Source organism: Aedes albopictus, chromosome 2, assembly GCF_035046485.1.
Source record: "Aedes albopictus strain Foshan chromosome 2, AalbF5, whole genome shotgun sequence".
Taxonomy (NCBI): domain Eukaryota; kingdom Metazoa; phylum Arthropoda; class Insecta; order Diptera; family Culicidae; genus Aedes; species Aedes albopictus.
The window spans coordinates 409,376,903-409,404,207 of NC_085137.1; the positions used below are offsets into that span (position 1 = coordinate 409,376,903).

At 40.7% G+C, this 27,305-nt stretch overlaps 1 protein-coding gene across 2 annotated transcripts; it reads left to right on the forward strand.

Moving 5' to 3' along the window:
- Positions 1-372: 372 nt before the first annotated feature.
- LOC109428691 (uncharacterized) lies at positions 373-7,049 on the forward strand. Of its 2 annotated transcripts, none has more exons than XM_062853430.1 (2): positions 373-456; positions 513-7,043. In XM_062853430.1, the coding sequence occupies exon 2, from the start codon at positions 608-610 to the stop codon at positions 6,389-6,391; it is 5,784 nt and encodes a 1,927-aa protein (XP_062709414.1). In that variant the 5' UTR covers positions 373-456; positions 513-607; the 3' UTR covers positions 6,392-7,043. The 2 variants fall into 2 exon arrangements, 1 of the variants encoding a protein (XP_062709414.1); XR_009997970.1 differs by having other exon boundaries at positions 375-6,937; positions 6,994-7,049.
- Positions 7,050-27,305: the final 20,256 nt, after the last annotated feature.

Consider the following 27,305-nt stretch of genomic DNA (forward strand, 5'->3'; position numbering starts at 1 on the left):
GACGGTCGAGTTGCAGTGTAGTTGGCATACCTTTTCTGTTATTGCCGACTTTACATCGTCTCGTTTGCTATTTCATTGAGGGGAAATCATAACAATAATAAAACAAGTAGAAGGAAGAATTGTAAATAGAAATTGTACAAACGGCCATTGGAAAATTAGCCAAGCAGTTGATTGCTATTTCGATAGTAAAACTTTTAAAGTAGTTAGAAGAATTTAATCAAGTGAAATTTGTGAATTTGGAGTAGTGCGATTTCGGATAGTAAAATTTGAAGGTTCCCAAATCGGCGAAACCGGTATCCTTTCTGCCCGACGGTGTCCTAGAAGAGAGAAGTTTTTTTGAATAATATACTCTGTGGAATAGCCTGGCAAAGAAAGCGATAAGGTGAAGAGCACGCAGGAAGGAAAGATCAGCTCTACGGAAGTGGTTATAGCTCGCAGAAAGGAAAACCAAATATTGTGAGTAATTTGTAAAATGAGATTGTGAAAAGTAACTAATAAACAACTATTTGTAGTTTGAGCTGCCGCAAATAAACGTGTTGCTTCAAGAAGTGGTTCTAGTCCGAACAAACTCAAAAATATTTGACATCGGATTAACCTTTAAAGCGCTATGGCCGATCCAAACGCGAAAGATCTGGACTTCACCGAAACTCCGTGTGCAGCTTGCGATGACGTGTCCACCGAAAATGAGCGGATGATAGGGTGTGACGGCTGTCAGCAGTGGTTCCACATCCGGTGCGTCGGAATATCGTCCGATGCGGAGTTAGAGAAAAAGTGGTTCTGCGCCAATGACAAGTGTCAACAAACCAAGAAGAAGAAGAAGACGAATCGCGCCAAGAAAAACGGTGACGATTCGGACCGCTCCAGCATCAAATCCGATGCAGCGCTCACTCTAGAGCAAAAACTGAAAGCGATGGAGGAAGGCCAAAAGCGAATGGAGCAGGAGCTGGAAGCGGAAATGACGTTGAAGCGGAAAGAACAGGAGATTAGGCAGTCCATGGAAAGGAAGCGGATGATGCTGGAGAAACAAATGCGCGACGAAGAAGAGGAACGAGAGCAACTGCTTCAAGAAGAAATTCTACGGGAGCGGAAGTTGCAATTAGAGCGTATGAGGACCAGGCAGCAATCGTTCGAGGCCAGCATGAAGTGTCTGGATAACGAAATGGCCAAGCTGAAAACTTCATCGGAAAAGAAAAAAGTGAAGCGTGATGCCGATGTAGGTGAAGGTGTGTCCGGAGTCAATCGGACACCGTTACGAAATCCGGAGGTCGGTAGGCTGACGGAGCAAAACTTGAAAAGGTTGAAGAATGTCGAAGTTGGCGCGTTCGAGGAAGGTTCCGAAACCGATGATGGCGATGATGAAACCAATTCCGATGATCACTCAGAAGAAGACAGCAGTGAATCTGATGAAGAATCCAATGCTTTGACGACCAGGAAAAGGACAGAGCTGAGCGGCAAGGGTAAGCACACTACTGATAATCTAAGTCATCACGGGCTGGGGCAGCCCCGAATTGGGCCGACTAAAGTTCAGTTGGCTGCCAGAAGCGGTATAAGTAAAAAGCTACCCATCTTCTCTGGAAAACCAGAAGAATGGCCGCTATTCTACGGGACATATCAAGCGTCGAATGAAGCCTGCGGTTACACCGACGTAGAGAATCTCGTACGTCTACAAGAATGCTTGAAGGGACCAGCCCTGGAAATGGTTCGAGGACAGTTACTTCTTCCGAAATCAGTCCCAAAAGTTATCGTGAAGTTGCGTCAGCTGTACGGCCGACCGGAACAGCTTTTGCAGAGCCACTTGGAGAAGGTACGCCGATTGGAACCCCCAAAGGCAGGGAAGCTAGCCAGCTTCATACCGTTCGGCACAGCCGTGGAACAACTTTGCGAACACCTAGAAGCTGCCGATCTAAAGCAGCACTTAGTGAATCCACTGCTGATACAAGACCTCGTGGAGAAATTGCCGGACAACGATAAGCGCGAGTGGGTACGGTTCAAGCGGGGTAAGAAGAAGGTGACACTTCGTACCTTCACAGACTTCTTGTCCGAAATAGTGTCGGAAGCATGTGAGGCGAATGTTAGTTTTGAATACAAGTCTACCAGCGAAGGACGTCTTGGCGCGGGAACGAGTAAGTCAAAAGGTGCAATGTTCAACCACAGCGAAATAATTAGCCAGCCGAATGAGCCGCCAACTGGTGGTGCAGAACGGAGAAAAGCGTGCAGAGTCTGCAATCGGACCGATCATCGTCTACGTTACTGCCAGGACTTCAGAAATTTAGGATACCCGGACCGTATGAAAGTCGTTGAACAGTGGAAACTGTGTCAAGTGTGTTTAAACGAACATGGCACTGCACAATGTAAGTTTAAGTTGCGTTGCAATGTCGGTGAGTGTAGACAGGCACACAATTCTCTTCTACATCCTACGGATAGTGTGATCGGTACTAGTGCGCATATTCGAACCAAAAGCGTGATGATGTTTCGAATGATTCCGATCCGACTGCACTGCGGAGAAAAATCGATCACTGTGCTAGCATTCCTGGATGAAGGCGCGTCGGTGACACTTGTTGAACGGAAGCTTGCGGACCGTTTAGGGATAGTTGGTATCCACGAGAAACTCACCATTCAGTGGACATCCGATATCGAGCGCGTCGAACGAGATTCAACGAGGACAAATGTATGGGCATCAGCCGTAGGAACAGAGGAGAAGATGCTGCTGACTGCAGTCCACACTGTCAGCAAGTTGATGCTGCCAGCGCAGACACTAGATGCTAGGGAGCTTAGTCGACAATACAGTCACCTTCGAGGAATTCCTATTTCCTCATACAGTGGACGGCCGGAGATGCTCATCGGGTTGAATAATCTGCACTCTTTCGCCCCACTTGAGGCAAAAGTTGGTTCAATCATGGAACCAATTGCTGTGAAGTGTCAACTCGGATGGACGGTATACGGACCAAAGCAATCATCAACAGCAGCATCAGGAAGTGGATACCTAAATGTCCACCAGAAGATAACGAATGAAGATCTCCACGATCTCTTGAGGAACCATTATGCCGTAGAAGAGTCAGTGGTGACAGTTCAGCTCGAGTCTGCCGAAGATAAGAGAGCTCGTGAAATTTTGGAGCGTACTACGAAACGTGTCGGAGAGTGTTTCGAAACTGGCTTGTTATGGAAGACCGACAATCCTTCGTTTCCAGACAGCTACCCGATGGCTCTACGTCGACTACAGCAGTTGGAGAGAAAGCTCGAGAAGAATCCTAATTTGCAAAAAAATGTCAGCAAGCAGATTGTAGAATATCAGGAGAAGGGATACGCCCATTTGGCCACTCAGGATGAACTCGCTGCAACAGACCCGAAAAAGGTGTGGTATCTTCCACTAAACGTTGTGCTGAATCCAAACAAGCCTGGTAAAGTACGTCTCGTGTGGGATGCTGCGGCTACTGTACAAGGCGTGTCTCTGAACAGTCAGTTGTTGAAGGGGCCCGATATGCTAGTTCCGTTGGTGGCCGTTATCATAGGATTCCGGGAACATCGAGTGGCCGTAGGTGGTGATTTGCGCGAGATGTACCACCAAATCAAGATCGTTGACCAGGATAAACAGTTCCAGCGTTTCCTTTTTCGAGATAATCCTAAGGAAACCCCTCGTGTGTACGTCATGGATGTCGCAACATTTGGGTCGACGAGTTCACCTTGTTCGGCGCAGTATGTGAAGAACTGCAACGCAGAGGACTACGCTGAACAATTCCCAGACGCAGCGGCTGCTATTGTTAAACGCCATTACGTCGACGACTACTTCGACAGCGTCGACACCATTGAAGAAGCTATAAGTCGCGCAGAAGAAGTGAAGTTTGTTCACCAAAAAGGAGGCTTCGAAATAAGGAACTGGATTTCAAACTCGACGGAAGTGCTCCACAGTCTAGGAGAGAATGGAACGGTTTCAGCAGTCCACTTCACTGAAGACAAAACTACGGCGGAAGAGCGAGTACTTGGGATGATTTGGAATCCGCAAGACGACGAGTTTTCCTTTTCAACGAAACACCGAGAGCAGCATCTGCCGTACTTCAACGGAGAAAAACGACCGACAAAACGGGCGGTGCTAAGCTGCGTTATGGGGTTTTTTGACCCCTTGGGTCTACTGGCTCCCTTCACGATTCATGGCAGGATCATTGTTCAACAATTATGGCGTAGCGGCTGCGAATGGGACGAAATTATCGACGACGAGTGTTGGGAAATGTGGATGCGTTGGATCGACCTTTTGCCGCAGGTGGAGAACATCCGTATTCCGAGGTGTTACCTTGGAAGTTACTCGTCCTCTGAAGTCCAATCAGTTGAAGCACACATCTTTACTGATGCGAGCGAACATGCGTATGGATGTGTCGCTTTCCTAAGAGTAGTCGTCGGAGGAGTTATTCGCTGTTCCCTAGTCATGTCCCGGTCAAAAGTAGCGCCGTTGAAGAAACAGTCAGTACCACGTCTAGAACTGATGGCGGCCGTGCTTGGCGCCCGAATGAGCCGAACGTTAGTAGATACGCACTCATTGAAAATTAACCGCTGTGTACTGTGGACGGATTCACGGACGGTGTGGAGTTGGATCCGATCTGACCAACATCAATATAAACAGTTTGTTGCGTTCAGAATTGGGGAGATTTTGGAACTGACACGCGCAACGGACTGGCGATGGGTACCAACCAAGCAAAATCCCGCGGACATGCTGACAAAGTGGCAACGAGGAGCACTGAATAGTGACGGAGAATGGTTCAAAGGGGCATTATTCCTATATGAATCAGAAGATCAATGGCCGGTCATCGATATACCGGTAGAGCAAACAAACGAAGAAGCTAGGGGTTTTGTGTCCTTTCACGGTGTTATCGACGTCCATCGATGCTCTCGTTGGACGAAGCTCCTAAGAGTAACAGCATACGTAGTCAGGTTTATCGACAACTGCAAACACAAAGTAGCTGCCCAGCAGTTGGTAACAGTGAGAGCTTCAAAGAACCAACAGCGCGTGATCGCTGCTCCGACTGTCCAGCGTCCACTAGAGAAGGAGGAGTTTCGTAAAGCAGAGGTCATACTATGGAGGCAGGCACAGCACGAAAGTTTCCCAGATGAGATGAGCATTCTCTCGAAGAACATTAACAAGAAATCAGGAGATGTTTTCGAGTTGGTGAAGAAAACGAGCTGCATTTACAAGCTATCGCCGATGTTAGACGACAACGGAATTCTTCGTATGGGTGGTAGAATGGAGATGTCGGGAGAAATGCCATTCGACAAGAAGTTCCCGATCATTCTACCTAGGAAACATGCGACAACAGAGAAGGTGATCCAGTTCTACCATGAGAAATTCGGGCACGCCAATCGAGAGACGGTAACAAACGAGCTTCGCCAGAGATTCTGGATTCCAAACGTACGCGCAGCGATTCGGAAAGTTGTAAGTGAATGCAGTTGGTGCAAAGTACATCGATGCCGTCCACAAGCGCCATTGATGGCTCCACTTCCTGTCTCACGGACTACTGCATACCTGCGACCTTTCCATTCGGTGGGTATCGACTATCTTGGACCTATAGAAGTTACCGTTGGACGCAGGAAGGAGAAAAGGTGGGTGGCGGTGTTCACCTGTCTAGCTATGCGGGCAATACATCTTGAAATCGTCGCAAGTTTGTCAACCCAGTCCTGTCTTATGGCGATCCGAAGGTTCAGCTGCCGGCGAGGTGTTCCGAGTGAAATCTTTTCGGATAACGCGACATGTTTCAGAGGAGCCAACAATGAAATGCAGAAAATTTCTCGTGAGTGTGCTGATAAAGTGGTGAGCGCTGCAACAGCCTGGAATTTCAATCCACCAGCTACACCGCACATGGGAGGCATTTGGGAGCGGATGGTGAGGTCCGTGAAAGAGGCAATGAAGGCGCTAGATGACGGACTCACAATGTCAGATGAAGTACTAATGACAACCATCGCTGAAGCAGAGGATATGATAAACGCACGGCCCTTAACGTACATGCCACAGGAGATATCCTGCGAGGAAGCGATCACTCCGAACCACTTTCTTCGTGGGTTCGTCACCAATTCTGACATGTTAGTCGACGAGACGGTCAACACGGCAAGTTGTCTTCGTGATGCCTACAAGCGTTCTCAACAACTAGCGAATCAAATGTGGCAGAGATGGTTGAAGGAGTACTTGCCGTCGATCAACAGACGGACGAAGTGGTTTGAAGATAAGAAGCCATTACAAGTGAATGACCTAGTGTTTCTTGTGGACGGAAAGAATCGGAAGAACTGGATTAGAGGAATCGTGGAAGAAGTGTTGCCAGGACCGGATGGACGAGTAAGGCAGGTTATAGTGCGCACGGCTCAAGGAGTGTACAGGCGAGCGGTGGCGAACTTGGCGGTGTTAGAAATCTGATGGTAAAACCTGAAACTTCGAGGAACTACAGGTGTTACGGGCTGGGGCGTGTTAACACCGCGTGTTGCCCGGTGTACCCAACTAATACAGCGACGGTCGAGTTGCAGTGTAGTTGGCATACCTTTTCTGTTATTGCCGACTTTACATCGTCTCGTTTGCTATTTCATTGAGGGGAAATCATAACAATAATAAAACAAGTAGAAGGAAGAATTGTAAATAGAAATTGTACAAACGGCCATTGGAAAATTAGCCAAGCAGTTGATTGCTATTTCGATAGTAAAACTTTTAAAGTAGTTAGAAGAATTTAATCAAGTGAAATTTGTGAATTTGGAGTAGTGCGATTTCGGATAGTAAAATTTGAAGGTTCCCAAATCGGCGAAACCGGTATCCTTTCTGCCCGACGGTGTCCTAGAAGAGAGAAGTTTTTTGAATAATATACTCTGTGGAATAGCCTGGCAAAGAAAGCGATAAGGTGAAGAGCACGCAGGAAGGAAAGATCAGCTCTACGGAAGTGGTTATAGCTCGCAGAAAGGAAAACCAAATATTGTGAGTAATTTGTAAAATGAGATTGTGAAAAGTAACTAATAAACAACTATTTGTAGTTTGAGCTGCCGCAAATAAACGTGTTGCTTCAAGAAGTGGTTCTAGTCCGAACAGTTTGTCTATATTTTCTTTTAAGACAGATGGTAGCGCATGCCAAGATAGCCATAATCGACGTCTGATGTTGTATGATGGCTGATAAGTTGCTTTAGCATAATTATACTCATGCCAAATTAACAAGACATCGGGAAGAATACGGTTTTATACGTTTCCTCTATCTGTCGCCGTCGTCCCAGTTCAACTTCGCCCAAAGTGAAATTATTCAATCTGGGAGGAAATGAACTCAATCACAACAAACCTTAAATAGAACAAAAAATCAGCGCACTTCACATTTTCATGTTTAGCTTATCCTGTAACGCCGCAGCAACTCCTTCAACGGGTCTTGAGATCAATTCGCAGTCAGAGTAGACATCAGGAAAAAAACACAACAACCCAAAAATATACAGCAAAGAACAAGATGGCAAATAAACAGAGTGAGTGGTGGAAGTAAGTGAGAAGTGAGAGGGGTAAAATTTCTATTTTGGCTTGTTTAATATGATGCGTTACATTCAAGGCGTTACTATTTTGACAGCGGTTTATGAAGTTCCTAAAGGTCTAGCATTTAAGCAGCCGTATATTGGTCCAGAACCTGCATTTAAGTAGCATTTAAGGCGCATATACGGCTGAGTAGCATTAAATAACCAGCTGTAAAGGCGCATATTGTGCAGAAATAATGCTGAATAAATTGCTTATTGGTTACCTGGGCAGGTACCTAGATCCAATGAACTATCCCGGGTTTTAGCTCCCACTTTCCCCCGATCACTCTCCGACAGGCCCAAAGAGCAGCTGTCAACAATTAAAGACCACAGTAATGGTGACACCTCCTTGGGGACAGCCCTTAGACGTACTTACTTTAATGGTTGATTCGCTCAGTCTGGAGACAGTACATCGATTTCTTAACGCTGCAGTGATCCAGTCAACGATTGAGCCATGCGAAGCATTATCAAACGCACCTTTAATATCAAGAAATGCATAGTACGCTACTTCCTTTTTACTTGCTTTTCTCTTTTTTTGTGTCAACGTTTGAAGGGATGTTACCGTCGACTTGCCTTCGCAATAGGCAAACTGTAATTTATTTAGCTTGTGAGCTTTTAAAAACTTAATTCTATGGAAAAGTCATCTGATGCAGCGATTCTGTGAAAACATGTTTGCGTGTTCATGTGACAAAATCAAGTAAGAAAAGCACTGAATACGTTTTTATATATTGATCATTTTGTAATGACACATTTCATAATGACATTCATTTCTAGTATGTGAATATACAGGCAAAAGCAGACTAAAAGTGGCTATATTTGCAATAGATAAAACTCGTTCCATATTTTCAAATGTGGAAATCCTGGTCTGCGAAAACGTGTGAAAATTAACAAATGGGCATGTAAAACATAAGCATTTTTTAAAGTGAGTTTTATAATAACATGATAAATATAAGAAATATATGTATACTTTTTTCGAGAAAGTTACGCGTATTAATGAGGCAAAACATTTGCTAGAACATTTGGAAATTGTAAAAAAAAATGCATAGAAAAAGTTATAGGGTAAGAAATCAAACTTTGAACTAGTCAAATTGTAATCTTAATTTGAACCATTTCAAAATTCATTAAAACGACGTACTTTTCAGGCAAATATTGTCCCGAAAAAGATATTTAACAGCTTTCCGTAATATAACCTGATAACATGGACTTTAAAAGCATTGGAAAAAGCGTTTTTGTCATGGAAAACAGGCAATTGAAAAATCACTGAGATTTCACCCATTTCCCCCAAGAGAAAGCACATTTTCGGTGCACTCGTACAGCTCATGCATTGTATCACAGGCAATATGTGAACACGTCAAATGAAAGCTTATTTATCGTAGAATCGACCAACCGAATAATATTCCGCATTATTTGTCATAAAATTATCAAATTTAGGTGATTCTTACTTGGAGAATGTTATCTTAAGTTGAACCATTTGTAATCTAAATTTGAACTAGTAAACGGGGGTGAGCTTCTAGTGTTGGCCTGTAGATGCGCTAGTGGTTGCTTTGTTTACTCTTGGGGGATGAAAAAATCCCAATTTAGTTTCCAAATTCCTAAAGAATTTCGAACATTCTGAGTTGAGATTCCACTGCCTAATGAAAAATATGTATGAGAATTAGCAGATTCATGTGATTTTTCATTGTTTAGCATGGAATTGGCTGTTTTGTGAGTTGCTCGAGCTGCTGCCGCCAGTAGTTCAAATTAAGATTAAAATTGGTTCAAATTATGATTACGATGGTTCAAATTAAGATTAAAACCATTGTTGATGAAACATCAAATATTTCAATGAAATTCGGTGCAAATACAAACTTTTTACCATTTAACAGAAAGCTTATACCCGTGGCTTTCATGTACAAACGAATTTGCCGTAGTAAACTATTTCCATGTGGGAGAAAAAATCACTTAAAATTTGCACTGCTTCAGAAAGCCGCAATTTGGTTCAAAATTTGATTACCTACCCTAAGCAAAAAACTGAACGCCTCAAATGTACATACAAATCAAAAGATAGAAATTTTGTATGTTCGGCAAAGTTATTTCTAGTAGAATTGGCTTCTTTAGTGGTGTTGAGATAATTCCATATTCACAATCTACATGCCAAACTGAGCCGAAATCCAAATTTTCATGAACTTTGGTGTCCGGGAACCTATTTAAAAATCGATTTAAAGTTTGTATGGGAGCGATTTGTCGAATCACCCCTCGTCGCATTTCGTACTGGGCGGAGCTGTCACGCAGTTGCCCAGCTGCCAAAAGGTGATTTCAAAAAATCTTTTTGTAATTGAATTTAGGTATCAAAATAAAGTTTTAAAAATCTGAAAAAAATCATACTGGCTTAAAAAAAGGTGCTCTTTCGAATAAAATCAAAAAATCAATATATTATTCTTAATTTAAAAACCCAATTGTCTACAACTTCTCTGAGCAAACATATTTTTTTAGTTCACAAATAAAAAAGATAGAAATCGTTTCTCACTTTTAGGGGGAATGATCACAAAACTGATGTTTCCATAATTTGGGACTTATTTCATAGAAAAACTTTGCCGAAGACGTCAAAGAATAAAAGTCATGTTTTCATGGTTAAAACAATTTCGATCACCTTTTTTGGTCCATCCGTAACAGTGTGCACCGTATGTAACATATGGAAACAAAAAAGAGATTTTCACATGAGGCACTGAATTTGATGACTACTTGTATCACTCAACTTTGGGGATGATTTGTGAAAAAATACCCGGATTTTTCACATTACCGAAATGCTCAATATATGAGTTGCTATGGGAACAGCGAACTTCCCCTGCGATCTTCTCCATTCATTGATTTGTTAGATACGGTGTAAGTTAGGATTGCATTGACAAAACATCTGTAATTTCAAGCAGATGCTTGACTGTTGCAATATGCGTTATCTCCGCACTGCAATACTATTTTCCAAATTTTCGCTTTATATGTACCTGCTTCTGACAGAATACATCTCCTCTATTTTCTAGTCCCAGACTCAGTGAATCACAAGGTATGTAACCTGACTCAAATTGGTCGTTTCAAGTGTTGATCTGGACCTAAATAAATTGAACAAGTGTGAAAGTTAACAACTCCATCCTGTCTTCGTCAGCTCAATTTCCACGTCAAATCTCAAATATTTGCTGTTGGGCTTCCGAAACATTCTGTTTGCCCTGTTCTGACGGTGGTGTGAGAAAAATATGTGGAACGCAAACACCACACTTCTGGAGGAAACCATTCCGGGACACAGCGAGAGAGAGAGAGATATCCCAGGCGACAGACTGTCTAGGATCGTCCCATCAGGATACCACAAAAAAAGGACATCCTCGCCATCTCATCCGAGACACCGCAGAGCAAACAGCGCAATCACTTAAACACATGGTCACGAAGCAAAACGCGGATGGAAAAAATCGATTCTCCTGACAACGGTGAGGATTCGGATGACGGGAAACGTGTTTGGTTTCCAGTTTCTCGCCGGCAAACGAACGGAGGCAGGCAGCTCGTAAAATTAGGAAACATTTTCAACCATGCGTAATTTATTTACTACAAATACAATGCGGAGTCAGGGTGCATTAGCAGAAGCATTTCTACTGTATAGATGAGGGGGAAGTCATACGTTGATGATGCGCTCGTTTAGCTGTTTTGAAACCCTCGGAACGGCACGCATCCCTGCCTGGTAGGAGGGTGTCAACTGCCTGGCTGACAACAACTTCCGATTCCATTAACGAGGAAGGGTCGCTGCGCGGATTCGCACCGTTTCCCCTATCGGTTTTATGTGTGGTTCGACTTTGAAGTGCGCGGTTGGGATAATTTGAGGCGGTACTTTTAAATGTGCGCTTGGGAAGTATAGTATTAAAGGAAGGCACCCATTTTCCAATTTTCAATTTCTCTTCTTCGTTTTTGCTGTAACGCCCCAAGCAGAACAGAGCCTGCTTCTCTGAAATAAGAAATACTTCTGATGGAATCTGATGGAATAACTTTGGTAACAATAACAGCCAACTTGATTAATTAAACTGCCAGTATAAATTGCTCTAAAGTACAATCTGTGTGACAAAAATGCCGGTCAAATGACTTTCGGGGTCTCTTATTAGCCTAGAAGGTAAGGCTATGGATCGCCAATCCGGAGACGGCGAGTTCGATTCCTGTTCTGATCGAAAACTCTTCTCGACTTCCCTAGGCATAGTTCTTGGTACAGGACTTCAGGTCTACAATCGCAACAACAGCTATACAGGGGATGGCCAAAATGTTTGGGATAGGCAACTTTTTTTCTCCCACAAAAAAAATCATAGAGTGCATCAAAAAATCTCAAATTTTGACTGTTTATCAACCTATTATATGTGCATCATTGGTACAAATTTAGGCTCGATTGATTAATTTTTCACGAAGTAAGAACCGTTCGTGTAAAACACTATTTTTTAGACAACTAATTTTTGTACTGTCATATCTCGGAAACCAGTTAACCGAGTTGAATGAATTTTTTAACGTTTATCAACAATATATTGATACTTAATACGACGTTATAAAATGTAATATTTTTTCACGGCGAATTAAGTTATACCGGGTTGAAATTTTTACCCATATAAAGGAAAATAAGTCAAATTTACAATACCACACAAAAATTATTAAATGTGTTCTTCCTTCAATCCAAATAAGCTCTAATATATCTGATTAGAGATAATTTGAGAACAGAAGTGGAAAATCTTTGGATATCAACACTAAAATTTATTGACATTGATGTAAAAAAAATAATTTTTTTCGAGATAAATCCAAAAAGTGTAAATCCATGATAACTTTTTTCAACGTTTGAAAAGTTCCTATGTTTTAATAGTTTGTGAAGCATTTACATATTGTTAGTGTACGTTCAAAATTTCATTCAATTCGGTTCACTGGTTTCCGAGATATGACAGCTCAAAAATGAGTTGTCTAAAAAATAGTGTTTTACCCGAACGGTTCTAACTTTGCGAAAGATTAATCAATCGAGCCCAAATTTGTACCAATGATGCACATATAGTAGGTTGACAAACACCCAAAATTTGAGATTTTTTTATGCGCTCTATGAAAAGTTATAGCATGTTCAACTTTTTTGTGAGAGAAAAAAAAGTTGCCTATCCCAAACATTTTGGCCATCCCCTGTATATGCTATACTGTACTGAGTAATGTTGCATATTTATCCGTGGTTACTGGACCAATCTGAAGTCTACTTTATTTTTATAAACCTTTGGGACATTCAGATCCATCCACACTGTTCTATAATGAAGTCCTTCAAATCTACAAGGAAAACATTATGTGTTTTCACCATAAATAATAGCATAGAATAATCTGCTGAGAACAGTAGTTATTCTCACAATGAACTTTAAACTGTACACCCGATTCTTTTTTGCACGGGGGATGCGTACCGTGCAAAAAAAAGTTTTTGGTTCAAAATTCAAAAAACTGTACCGTGCCGGAGGCATTTCCTACAGAGATCTGGGAATGAATATCTGAGTGAATTCCTGAAGGGAACCAAGAAGGAGCTCCTGGAGAAATCCCGAAAGGGACTTCTTCAACCCAGAAAAAAAATTCTGATAGAATCTCAAAAGAAATTCCGTTTGAAATCCCTGAAGAGATGTTAGAAGAATCTGCTGGTGAAACAGAAGAAAGAACTCCCGAAGGAAACCATGGATAAACTTTTAGAACAACCTTAGAAAAAAAAAAAAAACTCCCGGAGAAATCCCGGAAGGCACTTTCAGTGGAATCGAAGAAGGAACTCCGGAAAGAGTTCTTGGAGGGATCTGTGAAGGAACCCCTGAAGGAATACAAAAAGGAGGAAATCTCAAATGGAATCCCAATGGAAATTCTTGGGGAAATCGCAGAAGGAAGTGCTGGAGGAATTAAAAAGGGAGGACTTCTAAAAAATGGGAGTCCCAAAAGAATTTCCTTGCGGAATTCCAAAATGAACTGCTGAAGGAATTTTATAAGAAACTCCTTCAGGGTCCTTCAAATGTCGTGATGATTTTCATTCACATGAAACCAAATTAACATTCTTAACAGATTTATTAGTAGGGGTAGGCGGGGCAATATGGACACACTAAGGTTTTTGCCAACTTTACCTGGCAAGATGTCAAAAAAGTTTAGTTTTTTGATACATGTATCCTTTTAAAGTCTATTTAGCATCTATTGCACAAGAAAGCTCACGAAGAAAAATGATTTATCCACTTCAAAAAATGTTGTGGAAAATGTTAGTTTTTCATGACCGTGTTCAAGCATACGGGGCAGAATGGACACCCCCATGGGGCAATATGGACACCATGAGACTTTTACGAATTCCGTACATTATTTACACCTATAAAGTCATTCCATTACAAAACAACTATTATGGATGAATAATACGCCGAAGTAGTTCATTTTTGTTCAGTTAATTTAAATTCAGGCTGTTTTGGATAAAGCTTCGTTTTTGTCGGCATGTACAGCTGTGCCTAGAACAACTATTTTCCACTGCTGTTGTTTTTTGACCAATTTGTTTCGCCCTTTGTCTACTATAGTGGACATTTAACTGAAATCGAAGAATTTGGTTGGTTTGTGATTTAGGTTAAATTTTTCTCTTGTCGCTTCTTTCCAGTCCATTTTTCCCCGGCAGCAGAAGACCCAAGTAGCACCTGCAACTAAAATGGAAATGATCATCGTTGCAAACATGTTGCAACTGAGTTTTCATGAAACAAACAAAATTAAAACCTATTAAAATCCTGTTGGTAATGCCAAACTGAGGTGTAACAGTTTTATAACAACTAGCAAAATGAAAACAAACGTCACCATTAGCCGAAACTTGAGAAACCAATATGTAACTGAAGTATAATCTGATTGTTTCAACGAATCTTAGTTTCAACCGTTTACAAACCAAATCAACCAAAACATTGATTCGGATTGTTATAAACGTGTTGCACCTGGAACTTATTTAGAACATAACGAACAATTTTGACAGGAGAGATAGAAGTTCCGAAATGTGCGGTAAAATGTTTTTGTGATCACGAAAAATATAAAATGCACTATAAAAAAAACCAAAATGTTTAAAAAATGACGAAATCATGTACAAATAAAATGTAATTTTTTCTTCATAAATGTATCGACATATTCCAAATTTTATAAAATTAAAGTAGTAAAAGGGGCTGTCCATAAACCACGTGGTCATGGGGGGGGGGGGGGGGTTCGGCCAATGACCATTTTGTATGGACAAATAAAAAAATTTGTAAGGACAAATGACCACGCGGGGGGGGGGGGCGGTTGAAAAGTCCCAAAAAAATGACCACGTGGTTTATGGACAGCCCCAAATAGAAAAAAAAATCTGATTGGAAGTATAATATTGACCCAATAAAAAAATTCGCAGTACTGAAAGACTTGTGCTTACCACTCACTGGGAAGATTTGAATATATGGGGTTTTGAGAAATCTAACATAACGTACAAAAATATTAAGAGTTTCCCACGAAAAATTTGACAATGGGTTTACATTTTTTACAAAAAAAATGTGAAATTTTCGGTACGTTATAAATGGACAGCCTCTTGCCGACGTAAATAGGAAGTACACGTCAAAGTGTCTTCTTTTTTGGTTATTCATGTCCTACACGGAAAATTCAAACTACCTTATTTTGGGTCGATTTTACCCTAAAATGAGTATATTAAATTGATTAGTTACCCAAAATTAGGTTGTTTTTCCTCTCTCCCCCACAGATGTTGTCGTAAATAAACAGAGATGCGTCTATCCAACGGGGGTCCTTGAGGCCAATAAGCCAATTTTGGATAAATGTAGTTTTCCCCAACTTTGGGTTGAATGAAGGGGGCCTTGGGTTGAATTTACCTACTCTTGAGTATATTTTTAGTTGGAGTGTTCGAAATCGGACCACCCTAATCAAACCGAATTCTCAAAGCAGCACTTTAGTAATGGCAGCTTGAAACTATATTTATTATTCAAATGATAGCAAAAACAAATACACAATTAATTGCTTTCTTTTCGGCTTATTTCTAATATTATAATTACTTACATTTAATGGTTTTTCTATTGTTTCCCTTGAAGGCGGCTTTTCTAGCGCGGTATCAGGCCGATTGGATTCTGCAGACGTATTAAACTTTTCAAATAAAGAAATCAAACAAATTTGCTCAATTTATAGCTCACCTTGGAAAATCACAAGAACTACCTCTAATCTTCTACCGCAAAATCTATTGGCTCTGTTGTTTGTAATTTCACGAACTTTAATTGAAATTCAATAACTTTTCCTGGTTCGCTAATTTCTTAGTTCACTTCAAACCATTTTGTTCGTCTCTTCTGGAAATCTTGTTTTTGTTTCTGTTTACCTTCTACCTTTTCTCCCAACCCAACATACCTGCTGACAGCTATGCTCATCTCATGGTTCATCCATCAACCGAAGTTGTCTGGTCCAGTGTGGACCGCATGTTGCGCCCGGGTTGCACCGTTGAAGGGTAGTACGGGCTGTGCCAACACACCCCCTCCCGTAACTCTGGTGGGGCTCCTTGGCTGCACCGGATTTACCTTCCTGCACCTCGGACACAGCCAGTCTGGTCACCGGCCTTCCAAACTTACCCTTGCTCGTTCCTACCATGGCCTGCTGGATTTTGCCGTCCGATCCCGGGTAGATGTCTGTGACGATGCCCCGGATCCAGCTCTTTCGCACGGCGTCATCGGTGATGTACACCAGATCGCCACCCGCTAGTGGCGGCGACTCGGAAAGCCACTTCGTCCGCTGGTTGATGGATGGCAGATACTCGGACACCCACCGAGTCCACAGCTTGTCCGCCAGTCGCTGTGACCGCTTGTAGCGGTCCCGCAGTGCTTCGGCCTCGCTCGTTGGTGGAACTGAACGCTCCTCGCTGATTGCGCCAACGCCGCGAACAAAGTGGTTCGCCGTCAACGCTCCCTCCGCTCCTGGTTCCAGGCCAACGTACGTTAATGGCCGGGAGTTGATGAGGTCTTCGGCCTCCGCTATCGTCGTCAGTAGCACTTCGTCCGTTATCGTCCGCCCGTCTTTCAGCACGGTCAGTGCTGCCTCCTCCAACCGTGGGAGTTGCGGTGTTACGCGCGACATCTCTTCTAAAACTTCCACGTTCAGTAACGGGCTTAAGGTGTGCGTGCTACCGCTCTCCTTCACTTTCTGCTGCTGCCGCCGCTGCTGCTGCTGCTGCCGCCGCTGCTGGTACGGCTGTTTCTGGTCCTTCGTCAAGATGAAGACTTTCTCCGCGAAGTAATCGGCCTGGACCGACCTCCAAAAATACTTCTCCGTCACCAGTTTCTTTTGCAGACACGCACGGATCTCCTCGGTAGTATACGGAACTTCTCTTTCTTGCTCTGGCCAGCATTCATCCGGTTGGTGCTGGAGCCCTCTATCACGAAACCATGGTCCATCTGAACGCAGGCTATTCAGTTTCTCCCACTTCGTCAACGCGAAACAAACTTCAATGTTGATAGATCATCAACACAAAGAGGTCGGTATGGCTACCCGACTGGACGCCCTCAAACAGCAGCTCGAAGAGTTCGAAGTCCGAAGAGCGCTTTGGCGTAAACAGTGCCAGGATGAAGAAAGGCGCAGGGCACTAGATTTCGAACGCGAGCTTGCGCAAATGGATGAAAAGTTCTCCGAAGCGATGGAGAAAATTGAATTGGAGTACGCGGCAAAGAAAGAGGCACTAATGTGTAAATATAGTGGGAAAGGTGTCCGAGTACAATCGACAACAGGAAGGTCCGATTCGTGCAACGACAAAACCCAATTACAGTTTGCCTGCTCCAATCCAATCACAACGACATCCCAACCAAATTTCGTTGCTCCGCGAACGCAACTAACCAAACCGCTTTCAGTTGGCTGCGATAACAATAAAGGCATCCCGCACACGGTCCCCTTCGTATCGACGACGACGAGCAACAGTTCCAATCAGAATCAATCAGCACATAGTGTGCGCCTATCTTCTGATTCAACAGAGATAGAAGCGAAACCGAGAGTGAAACAATCGACGATCAATATGGCACAAGAATGTGCACTAGTGAAGAAGGCCCCCGTCGTCGTCGTCAGTGTTGAACGCAACGCTGTTTCTAGATGTGTTGTTTTCGACCCGGGTGGTGCTTTGTATAAGATCACCGCACCGATTGTATTGCACAGTGGTACAGGAAGGTGTTATTGGGGACATTTAATGCGGGACATTGTAATCAAAATGTACAAAGATTTGAAAGATCATAAGAAGATATTTAGTTACCAGTCTCACGGGGGGGGGGGGGATGTTGCGGCGGTATTTTGGTGAAACTGGCAACTGTATTGTCTTATAGGAATTCATTAATTAGAAGATTCAGTGTTAAGTTGTGCGCTGAGTTGTGCAGTTCGTCCCTCTGGGAGTTTGGATTAGAAAACTATCAAGTAAGTTAAGTTTAAGAAAAAACAATGTAGATTATTAAAATGAATTATTTTTAATATAGCATTGAAGCTGCCGTAAAGTACGCTGCTCTCAGTATGTGTTTTATTAATCCAGAACCAGAAGAAACTCGCGCCAACATGAAGGTTAAGGCAATTTACCTTACGTGAGTTTAATCGATTCACTCTAATGTTGACTTATTGGGCCGAATTATAGGATTGCGTCAAAAGAATCCAATTTTTGGTAGTTTGGCGGTTCCGTGTACCACGTGCAGCATTATTGTACTTTGTCAATACGGATTCCCATAGACATGATTCAACAAATAGTATCTTTCTAAATTCTAAAATTAATTTTCAGCATTTTATGGGTGCATTAAATAAGATGCTGAAATGCACTTCGCCAAAGCAATATGGCGAGTTAATTTTTACCACAAATGCCTAAATTTTCACTCGCAAAAAGATAGGTAGACTGAGGCGCGTTGAGAATACGGAGCTAAAATGCGTAACTTACCGATAAATCTGGAACGGCACACAAATTGACGTTCTCGGTCAGCCTTATTTGCGGAATATTTATATGTACACCCAATTTATTAATCACATCAACGAAACTGTTGATGCATAATAACTGGCAGTGACGAATGTGGTGACTGGCTGACTAGTTGTCGAATCGGTCACCATTTTTTAAGTCGACTATAAGTTGTATCTTGGTTATAATTTGATTGCGTATTAAAACCGTTTATATCACGAATGGATGTTTTATATTGGCTCCACCTCTTCCGCTTTTTTGGTTGCAATTTAGTCGTTAATAAGACGATTGGTTCAAATGGAATAACTTTCGATATAGTTTCATACAAATTATAGGAACTTATTAATGTCCAAGTGTGTTGCTTGGGGATATTTCCAAACTTGATTTTTGATATTATAAAGAAGAAAATATAAACATGTTAAGCATGTAAATACAGCAAAACTACTTGCATGTGTTCTTGAAGGCTCCACCCCACTACCCCGAACGCCATTACCCCGAACGCCACTACCCCGAAAGCCATTACCCCGAATAGGCCACTACCCCGAAAGCCACTACCCCGAATGGGTCATTACCCCGAAAGCCATTACCCCGAATTCCATTACCCCGAATAGGCCATTTCCCCGAAAGCCACTACCCCGAATGGGTCATTACCCCGAAAGCCACAACCCAGAATGGGCCATTACTCCTGGAGATCACCAAAAAAGTGATGGCCGATTAGAAGATGATGGTTATAAGTTAGAAAACGGTAATCAGTAACTAGTGTATGAATACTCTTCTCCACCCTTCCCTATAGTGGTCAAACTGAACTTATTCAAATGTTTGCCTTCTTTAACCTTCCTTTTGCATCACATTGGGAGCAGCTCGCTGACGTAGTGTACGGTTTGGGTCAAAAATGACCCTAATGCCAAAGGAGGATTAAAAATATGCTGTTCTTTTGAGTTTGCAGTGTCCAACTGTATACTGTTGCAGAGCTGTTTGGCAGCCTGTTAATTTATCTATAGACATTTTTCCTTCTTTTAATCAGAGGCTGTTCTTTCGAGTTTGAGTGTTATATAGTTTATTTACAGACGAACTACTAACTCCATAGTGGATTTGTTCTTCATTAAATAATAGGCTGTTCTATTAAATTAAGTTATTAAAAATTAACTGGCGGCCAAATTGGTCAGATTTTTTTTGTCTTGAGAATAGACTGTTCTTCCGAGGCCTGCTTTTCAGTCGGTCTATAATTTATTCGGCCTCAATGTTCATGGCTATGCTGGAGTGTAGCGGTTCAGTTGGCATATAAACTCATTATCTTGATTGAGTCTATCAGTATGCATTGGCTGTAGCCCTACTATGATGAATTGGTTCTATACTATTTTTTTTTATTTTAAAGAAGACCTGAGCTCATTATATTAATGAATTTTAGTACATTTAAACATGATCTGATATTTTGTTTCTTATTTTAATGGCGATTAAACTGTATTTTTTCTTTTCGTCAAAGGCTGTTTTTCTAGGTGCACTTACATAGTTTACTGGCAGTTGAACTGCTTACTGTATATGAGATTTGCCCTTCTTCAATTTATAGGCTGTTCTTTCTAGTTAAATCGTTACCGGGTTGATTGACGGCTAATCTATAAATTCTATCTAGTGGTTTTCCTTCTTTGAAAATTGGACTATTCTTTCGACCTATTTTGTTACAGAGTTGTTCGGTAGTCTGGTGGTTTATTGGCCCTTGCAGGTTTCTGTATAGAAGCCGTGCATAAACTAGGTAGAGTTTCAGAGGAAGGGGGTCTATCCATAGTCTACGCTTCATACAATTTCCCAAATTTTTGTATGGACAAAATTATATGACAGAGAAGAGAAGAGGTCTGAGGTGACCGAAATTCGGCCTACGTGGTTTATGAATGGACCCATAGGAGATTTGCCCTTCTTTAATTTAAAGGCTGTTCTTTCTAGTAATAACCATGCAGACCTTGTGGGCGACCAAAGTTTTAACCACATTTTTCCTCTTGTTAAGAATGTGTTGTTCTTTTTTTTAAAGTTACACTGTTACAAAGTTTAATTAGGTACCAAACTGTCTATTCCTCCTTAAGAGATTTTCCCTTCTTCTAGGTATAGGCTGTTCTTTTGAGGCCAATTTTTCGATCGGTATTATTTTGATCTAGCTCTACATAGATCGAAAATAAAATGTAAAATTCTGTGACTGTGCACATGATTGGAGCGTGGGATATCACAGAAGTTTACATGACATATCATGTAAAAGTCATAAAACATCATGTAAACTTCCATTATTGGTCATGTAATGCAGCATGACTCTGTGTGTTTGCATGACATATAACGCAAATTTACATGATATATCATGTAAACCATCATAACATTAAGTTTACCTGACTAAACTGTGTATGATCATTTGGCATAGTGATAGTTTGTCCAAATGTCTTTTCGGCCTAATGAGCCAGTATTGACAGTCAGTACTTAACGGACAGTTGCATCTTATGCAACATCAGCTCTAACACGCATTCACATGCGTGCGCAGCTTTTTCTTTTTTCTCACTCATTCTCTTTGATATACTACTCAAGAAAGATCGAGATGGAAGAGGCAAAATGCCACCTCTTTTATCTGTTTTTTTTTCTCGTGCTTGTTTGCGAGAGTGAGTGAGAAAAAAGAAAAGTTGATTGATTGATTGATTTATCTTTATTATAGAGACTTTCAGCCCAAAGAAAAGTTGCGCACGCTAGAGTACGCATAACTCCTTTATGTTGTTTTAAGGTTATTCTTTCAAACAGTATCTTCTGGTATTGAAGCTGACAGTAATGTTATTTAATTATTTCTTCTTTCTACAATGGCTTCTGTTTCAATATCCTTTACGAAACATATATATAAACCATCATCAGAATAACCCATTTAAAAATATGCTTTCGGGGTAATGACGTTCGGGGTAGTGGCATTCGGGGTAATGACCCATTCGGGGTAATGACTTTCGGGGTAATGGTCTATTCGGGGTAATGGCTTTCGGGGTAGTGGCGTTCGGGTTAATGGCGTTCGGGGTAGTGGCATTCGGGGTAAGGGGGTAGAACCGTTCTAGAAATATCAGGTTTTATTCGACCTGCAATAAATTAATCACTAAATCTTATTTTAGATGGTGTGAAAATTACAATTTCCATGCACAAAAAACGTAGGACGCAACTTTTTCGTAATTTTAATTTCGAATGTTTCTTTCCTGAAACTACGTTTTAGACAAATGGACTATATTCTCCATTCATTAGAAGTTCAAAAAAGATCGCATATTTCAAAATATTGAGGGTGTCCATTCTGCCCCGCTTGTCCATATTGCCCCGCCTACCCCTAAGCAAACTAATATCTTCAAAAGAGCTCCTAGGTTGGTTTATTGAGTCATTAGCTTTGGTGACAAGTATTCTCCTCTGGTTGCACCTATGGTCTTGATGTTGGCGATAACCTGCACTCCAAAAATTCTTCACGTCCGATTGACGTGAAAAATCACGTAACCTCCCAATGTTGTTGTTTACAACCAATTCACATGACTCATGTGAACTTTACTTAGAGTCATGTGACTTTGACGTTGAATTCAGGTCAAAGTTACATGATTTTCCGGTCTGAAAAAAATAACGAGTGACTCTTCAAAGTGAGTGGACAAGATGGCGTTAACGAGAGCGTTTGTCAGTTAGCAGCTTTGAATCACGTCAATGTTACATGAATAGTGTGGTGAACGAGAACTACATATGTTTTCAGGTAAATCTGACGTGAAGAATTTTAGGAGTGTGGCAGTCGGAAATGTTTTTTTTTTCTCTATATTAACGAGATATTTAGCCCTTTTTCATCTCGGGGCCCACGGAAGAATTCACATTTTGCAAGTTTGTCGGGAGTGGGATTCAATCCCAGGTCCTTGACGTGATAGTTACGTGCTTTAACCATCACACCAGATCCGCTCCACAGTCGGCAATGTTTTCTAGCTATTGTTGTTTTTTTTTCATAATATTCGTCAAAATACAAGTTAAAATTGAAATGAGAACAAAGTTTCGAGTTTTTTCGTTTTACTTGCTTTTTGACATGAACTTTTTGTTTTCGGGGGGGGGGGGGGGGGGGGGGGGGGTTGTTTGTTTAAAAAGCTACGTCATTTATATGGGGGGGTATCCAAATTTGTGACGAAATGCTACGAGGGGGCCTAAAAAAAGCTACGTCATTTATGGACGCCCCCGGCATATCATGAGTCATTTCTAGATAGTTTTGAGAGATGCAGGGTCATTAGGCAGAAGGCGATTACGCCGAAGGTCATTAGGCCGGAAGAACATTAGGCCGAATTGTCATCAGGATAAACAGCAATTCAGCAGGAAACTGGAAACGGATCTGCTGCTTTTATATTTTTCAGCAATTATTGCCAAAAACTACTTCAACAATGAAACTAGAAAGAATAACCTATGTTTAAAAGAAGGAAAAAATTGTGATTTAAATATCAGCAGATTCAACGCCAAAAACTACTTTGGCAATTATACTACAAAGAACTAGTGACCATTCGGCCGAATGGCCTGACACTGTTTTGAGATATTCCAGATCACTTAAAATACTTCGGAAACCACCCAGACAACCAATTTACACGTATAATGTAGTTTATGTTCATGTTATACGTACTTGTATGCGTTAAAGTTACATCGCATAAGATGCAGTAAAAGTGCCTTATGCGTACAAAAGTGGGGCGCTATACGTACATTGACGGAACAACAATAACGTTATATGACTTGAACCGATATCTTATGCGATGCACCGTGAGCACTATTGCGACATAATTCGGCATCTTATGCGACTTAATAATATTCGAAAAAAAATCTTAACAGCTCGATATCGAACTAATGACCTTTGGATTGTTGAGCCACACTTCATACTTAACACCAAACGCTACTTATGAAACAAGCAGAATAATTATCATGATATTCTCACTCACCTCAGTGTTTGATGGAATGCACTTGGTTCACCTGCGCTATGTGTGTTTGGCAGAATATCTGGAGTTAAAAACGACGAAGCACCATTTCTCGCACAGTTTTCACTATCCCTCTCTGGCTAGCACCTCCCATTGTTGATTATCAAGCCAACAAAACAAATAATTATGACTTTGTAACCATAATTACGGCTGTTCACTTTTTTGTAGCTTTTTGGCACTGCATCCACAGTCCAACAGCAACTCTTTCATTGTTATCACATACAAAATCGCATTATGTCAACATAAACGCTTCTAGCTTAAGCGAGTTTGTATGCACACTTTAACGAGATTATTTATACTGTTATGTCATTTTATCCGTTCACCAATGCGAGTTAAACAGACACAACAAGAAGTACCAAGCGAAGTCGTTTAATCATCGCAGTACACAATAATGCGAATTCATTTGACGCTGTGCGAGTTAACTCGCACGCTTTTGCGACTAAGTAAAGTTCATCGTAACAAAACATCAGAATATCATCTACTACGATGTACTCATACCAAATAAAAGTTGATTTATATTCTTATATGACTTAACCTAATTCGTCGTAATAAGTTCAACAAATAACATCATATGCGATGAATATTGTCCGTCCGCTGTACATATTTGCGATAGTGACTTAAAATACAGGAGATGGCCAAAATGTTTGGGATAGGCAACTTTTTTTTCTCTCACAAATAAGTTCAACAAGCTATAATTTTTCATAGAGCGCATCAAAAAATCACAAATTTTGACTGTATGTCAACCTATTATGTGTGCATCATTGGTTCACATTTGGGCTCGATTGATTAATATTTTGCAAAGCTAGAACCGTTCGGGTAAAACACTATTTTTCAAACAACTCATTTTTGAGGTGTCATATCTCGGAAACCAGTGAACCGAATTCAATGAAATTTTGAACGTACACTAACAATATGTAAATGCTGCACAAACTATTAAAACATAGGTACTTTTTAAACGTTGAAAAAAGTTATCATAGATTAACACTTTTTGGATTTTTCTCGAAAAAATGTAACTTTTTTACATCTATGTCAATAAATTTTAGTGTAGATATCTAAAGATTTTCCACTTCTGTTCTCAAGCTATCTCTAATCAGATATATTAAAGCCTATTTAGATTGAAGAAAGAACACATTTAGTAATTTTTGTATGGTAATGTAAATTTGACTTATTTTCCTCTATATGGGTAAAAATTTCAATCCGGTATAACTTAATTCGCCGTGAGAAAATATTATATTTTATAACGTCGTATTAAGTATCAATATATTGTTGATAAACGTTTAAAAATTCATTCAATTCGGTTCACTGGTTTCCAAGATACGACAGTTCAAAAATTAGTTGTCTAAATAATAGTGTTTTGCCCAAACGGTTCCAACTTCGCGAATAATTAATTAATCGAGCCCAAATTTGTATCAATGATGCACATATAATAGATTGACAAACAGTCAAAATTTGAGATTTTTTTATGCACTCTATGAAAAGTTATAGCATGTTGAATTTTTTTGTGGGAGAAAAAAAGTTGCCTATCCCAAACATTCTGGCCATCCCCTGTAGTACTTTATACAATGTACAGCATGCAATCTTATGCAACTGCTGGTTGTCTGGGCATAGCTTCAGGTCTACAGTTGTGAAGAAAGCTTTTGCCACTACGTTAAGTAGTAATACATAATCCACTGTACTTACCAAACCAAAGGAACAATAAGTGTTGTTACATATTTTTGGGATATTATGGACTTCCTTACTGTTATGAACCTTAGTTGATAAAAACAACCACTGTAACTTTCAAAAGACTTACTGGGCAATGTCCAGTGTACATGATAGATTACAAATCGTAGCTTTCAATGAAAGAAGTTACCGTTACACCCGTAGACTTTCAGATCTAAACTCAAGAACAGTTTGGATAACTTAGGATATTTCGACTGATCTGATATTGTCTATTAACCTTTTAGAACACTCACTGGACATGATAGATTACAAATCGTAACTTTCTATAATGAAAGAACTTACCGTTACACCCGTAGACTTTAGAATCTAAACTCAAGAATAGTTTGGATGACCTAGGATATCCAGAAAAAAATATTCTGCATAATATTCTACCGTTTTTTATGCTATGCAAAATTACAGAAAAACGTAGAAAAAACTCCATTAATAACGCTTGGAAAAACTCCGGCTTTAAAGGGTTAAGATAAGTCTATCTTAAGATAATTTGTCCAGAAGTTCAAGGACATTTCTGATACGAAAGAATCCTGGTTCGAACTCAAACACCGCTTCATCCAAACAAAAGAAACACAATTATGTTAAAAAATCAATCAACCAGTCAAAATTAAAAATAAGCTTGTCCAACGTGGATTCAATCAATTCCAAACTGTTTTCCAGCAGCCTATTGACCACCGTTGGCCCCCAAAACCCCTTGACTCCGTTAACCGCGCTTCCAGCTGAATAGATGCTCTTTGCTAGAGCAACAATCTTCAATCGAATCGAAAATCAATCCTCGAATTAGACGATGAAAATCAAAACAAACCGTCAGATGATCGCCTTTATTCCGGGGGAAAAGTGTGAAAAATACCTCGCTTACTTTAGATAAACAAGGAAATGGGGGGGGGGGGGGGGGCGCCCGCTAATTATATAAATTCGCGTCTCGTTCACCTACTCCAGTTTTTGCCTCCTTACGCGCCCCGGACCGAGGCTCTCCTCCCCAGTTTAGTCACGCGGTGAACTAACTGAACCGAACTCTGAATGAAGACACTCAAGTCGCAGCCAACAACGGCGGCCAATCCGGTGGTTAGACAATAAAAATGAAAATTTTACACCTGTTTCAGTTGCCTTGCAAAGATAAATATTTGGATTGAACGGATCGAGAAAAAAAAACGCGGGTTGGAGATTGGTTTTGTATGGCCCTATCATCAGGAAATATGATTTCTCTTTGGCGAGCTCTCGCAGAGTGCATCATGTAGTTGGAAGGTGGTTTGAGTTTAATAGATGGTGTTGAGACCAAACAGCGGGGCAGCAGAGCAACTATCAATCTATATAAACATAACTGGCGCTAGGCTTGAGGGGCCGATGAACTTGCCCTGCAAATGAGTAGTGCTTTGTGCGTGTAGCATTTGTGCGCTTAGGTGCCTTGAAAATAGGTAAAGTGTGGAATTAGCAAACGTTAAAATACACAAAAATATTTTTGAAGGTAACTACAAAGAGCCATATTTGGAAAATCTTTCCAGGATTTTAAATTATCCTGTAGTTAATAAATAATCCTAGTTAATATGACTTTAATTCGTCTTCTTCTTCTTCTTCTTCTTCTTCTTCTTCTTCTTCTTCTTCTTCTTCTTCTTCTTCTTCTTCTTCTTCTTCTTCTTCTTCTTCTTCTTCTTCTTCTTCACCTCCTCCTTCTTCTTCTTCGCGTAGTGTTCTATGAATATGTCCACAGTTAAAACTGAAAGATTTCTCGACCAATTACCGTTTTGCATTTGTATATTGTGTATGCCAGGTACGAAGATACTCTATGCTCAAGGAAGTAAAGCAAACTCCTATTCTAAAAAACCAGATTAATCCACCTAGTGGCGATAGTGCCTTTCTCGTCGAATTTGTACTCATGATCTATACGTCGACATTAGCCGATCCTGAGAACACTTATATGCTTAATACGATTCATGTAAAATTTGACTTCCTTATGAACCAAATTGTTCACAGTAATTTTAGACGCAAAAGGAGATTAGAAAAACAGTGTTGATGCGCTCAAATTATAATTTTCCCATAACACGTTGATCCATCCTACTTTATATTAACACCACAGGAATTTGAAATGGTGTAATTTGATTAGATTACTTTGGTCACGATTTTATTCTCTTGCATATATGAAGACTAGTTCTTCACTTTTAATCTTATCCAACGTTTAC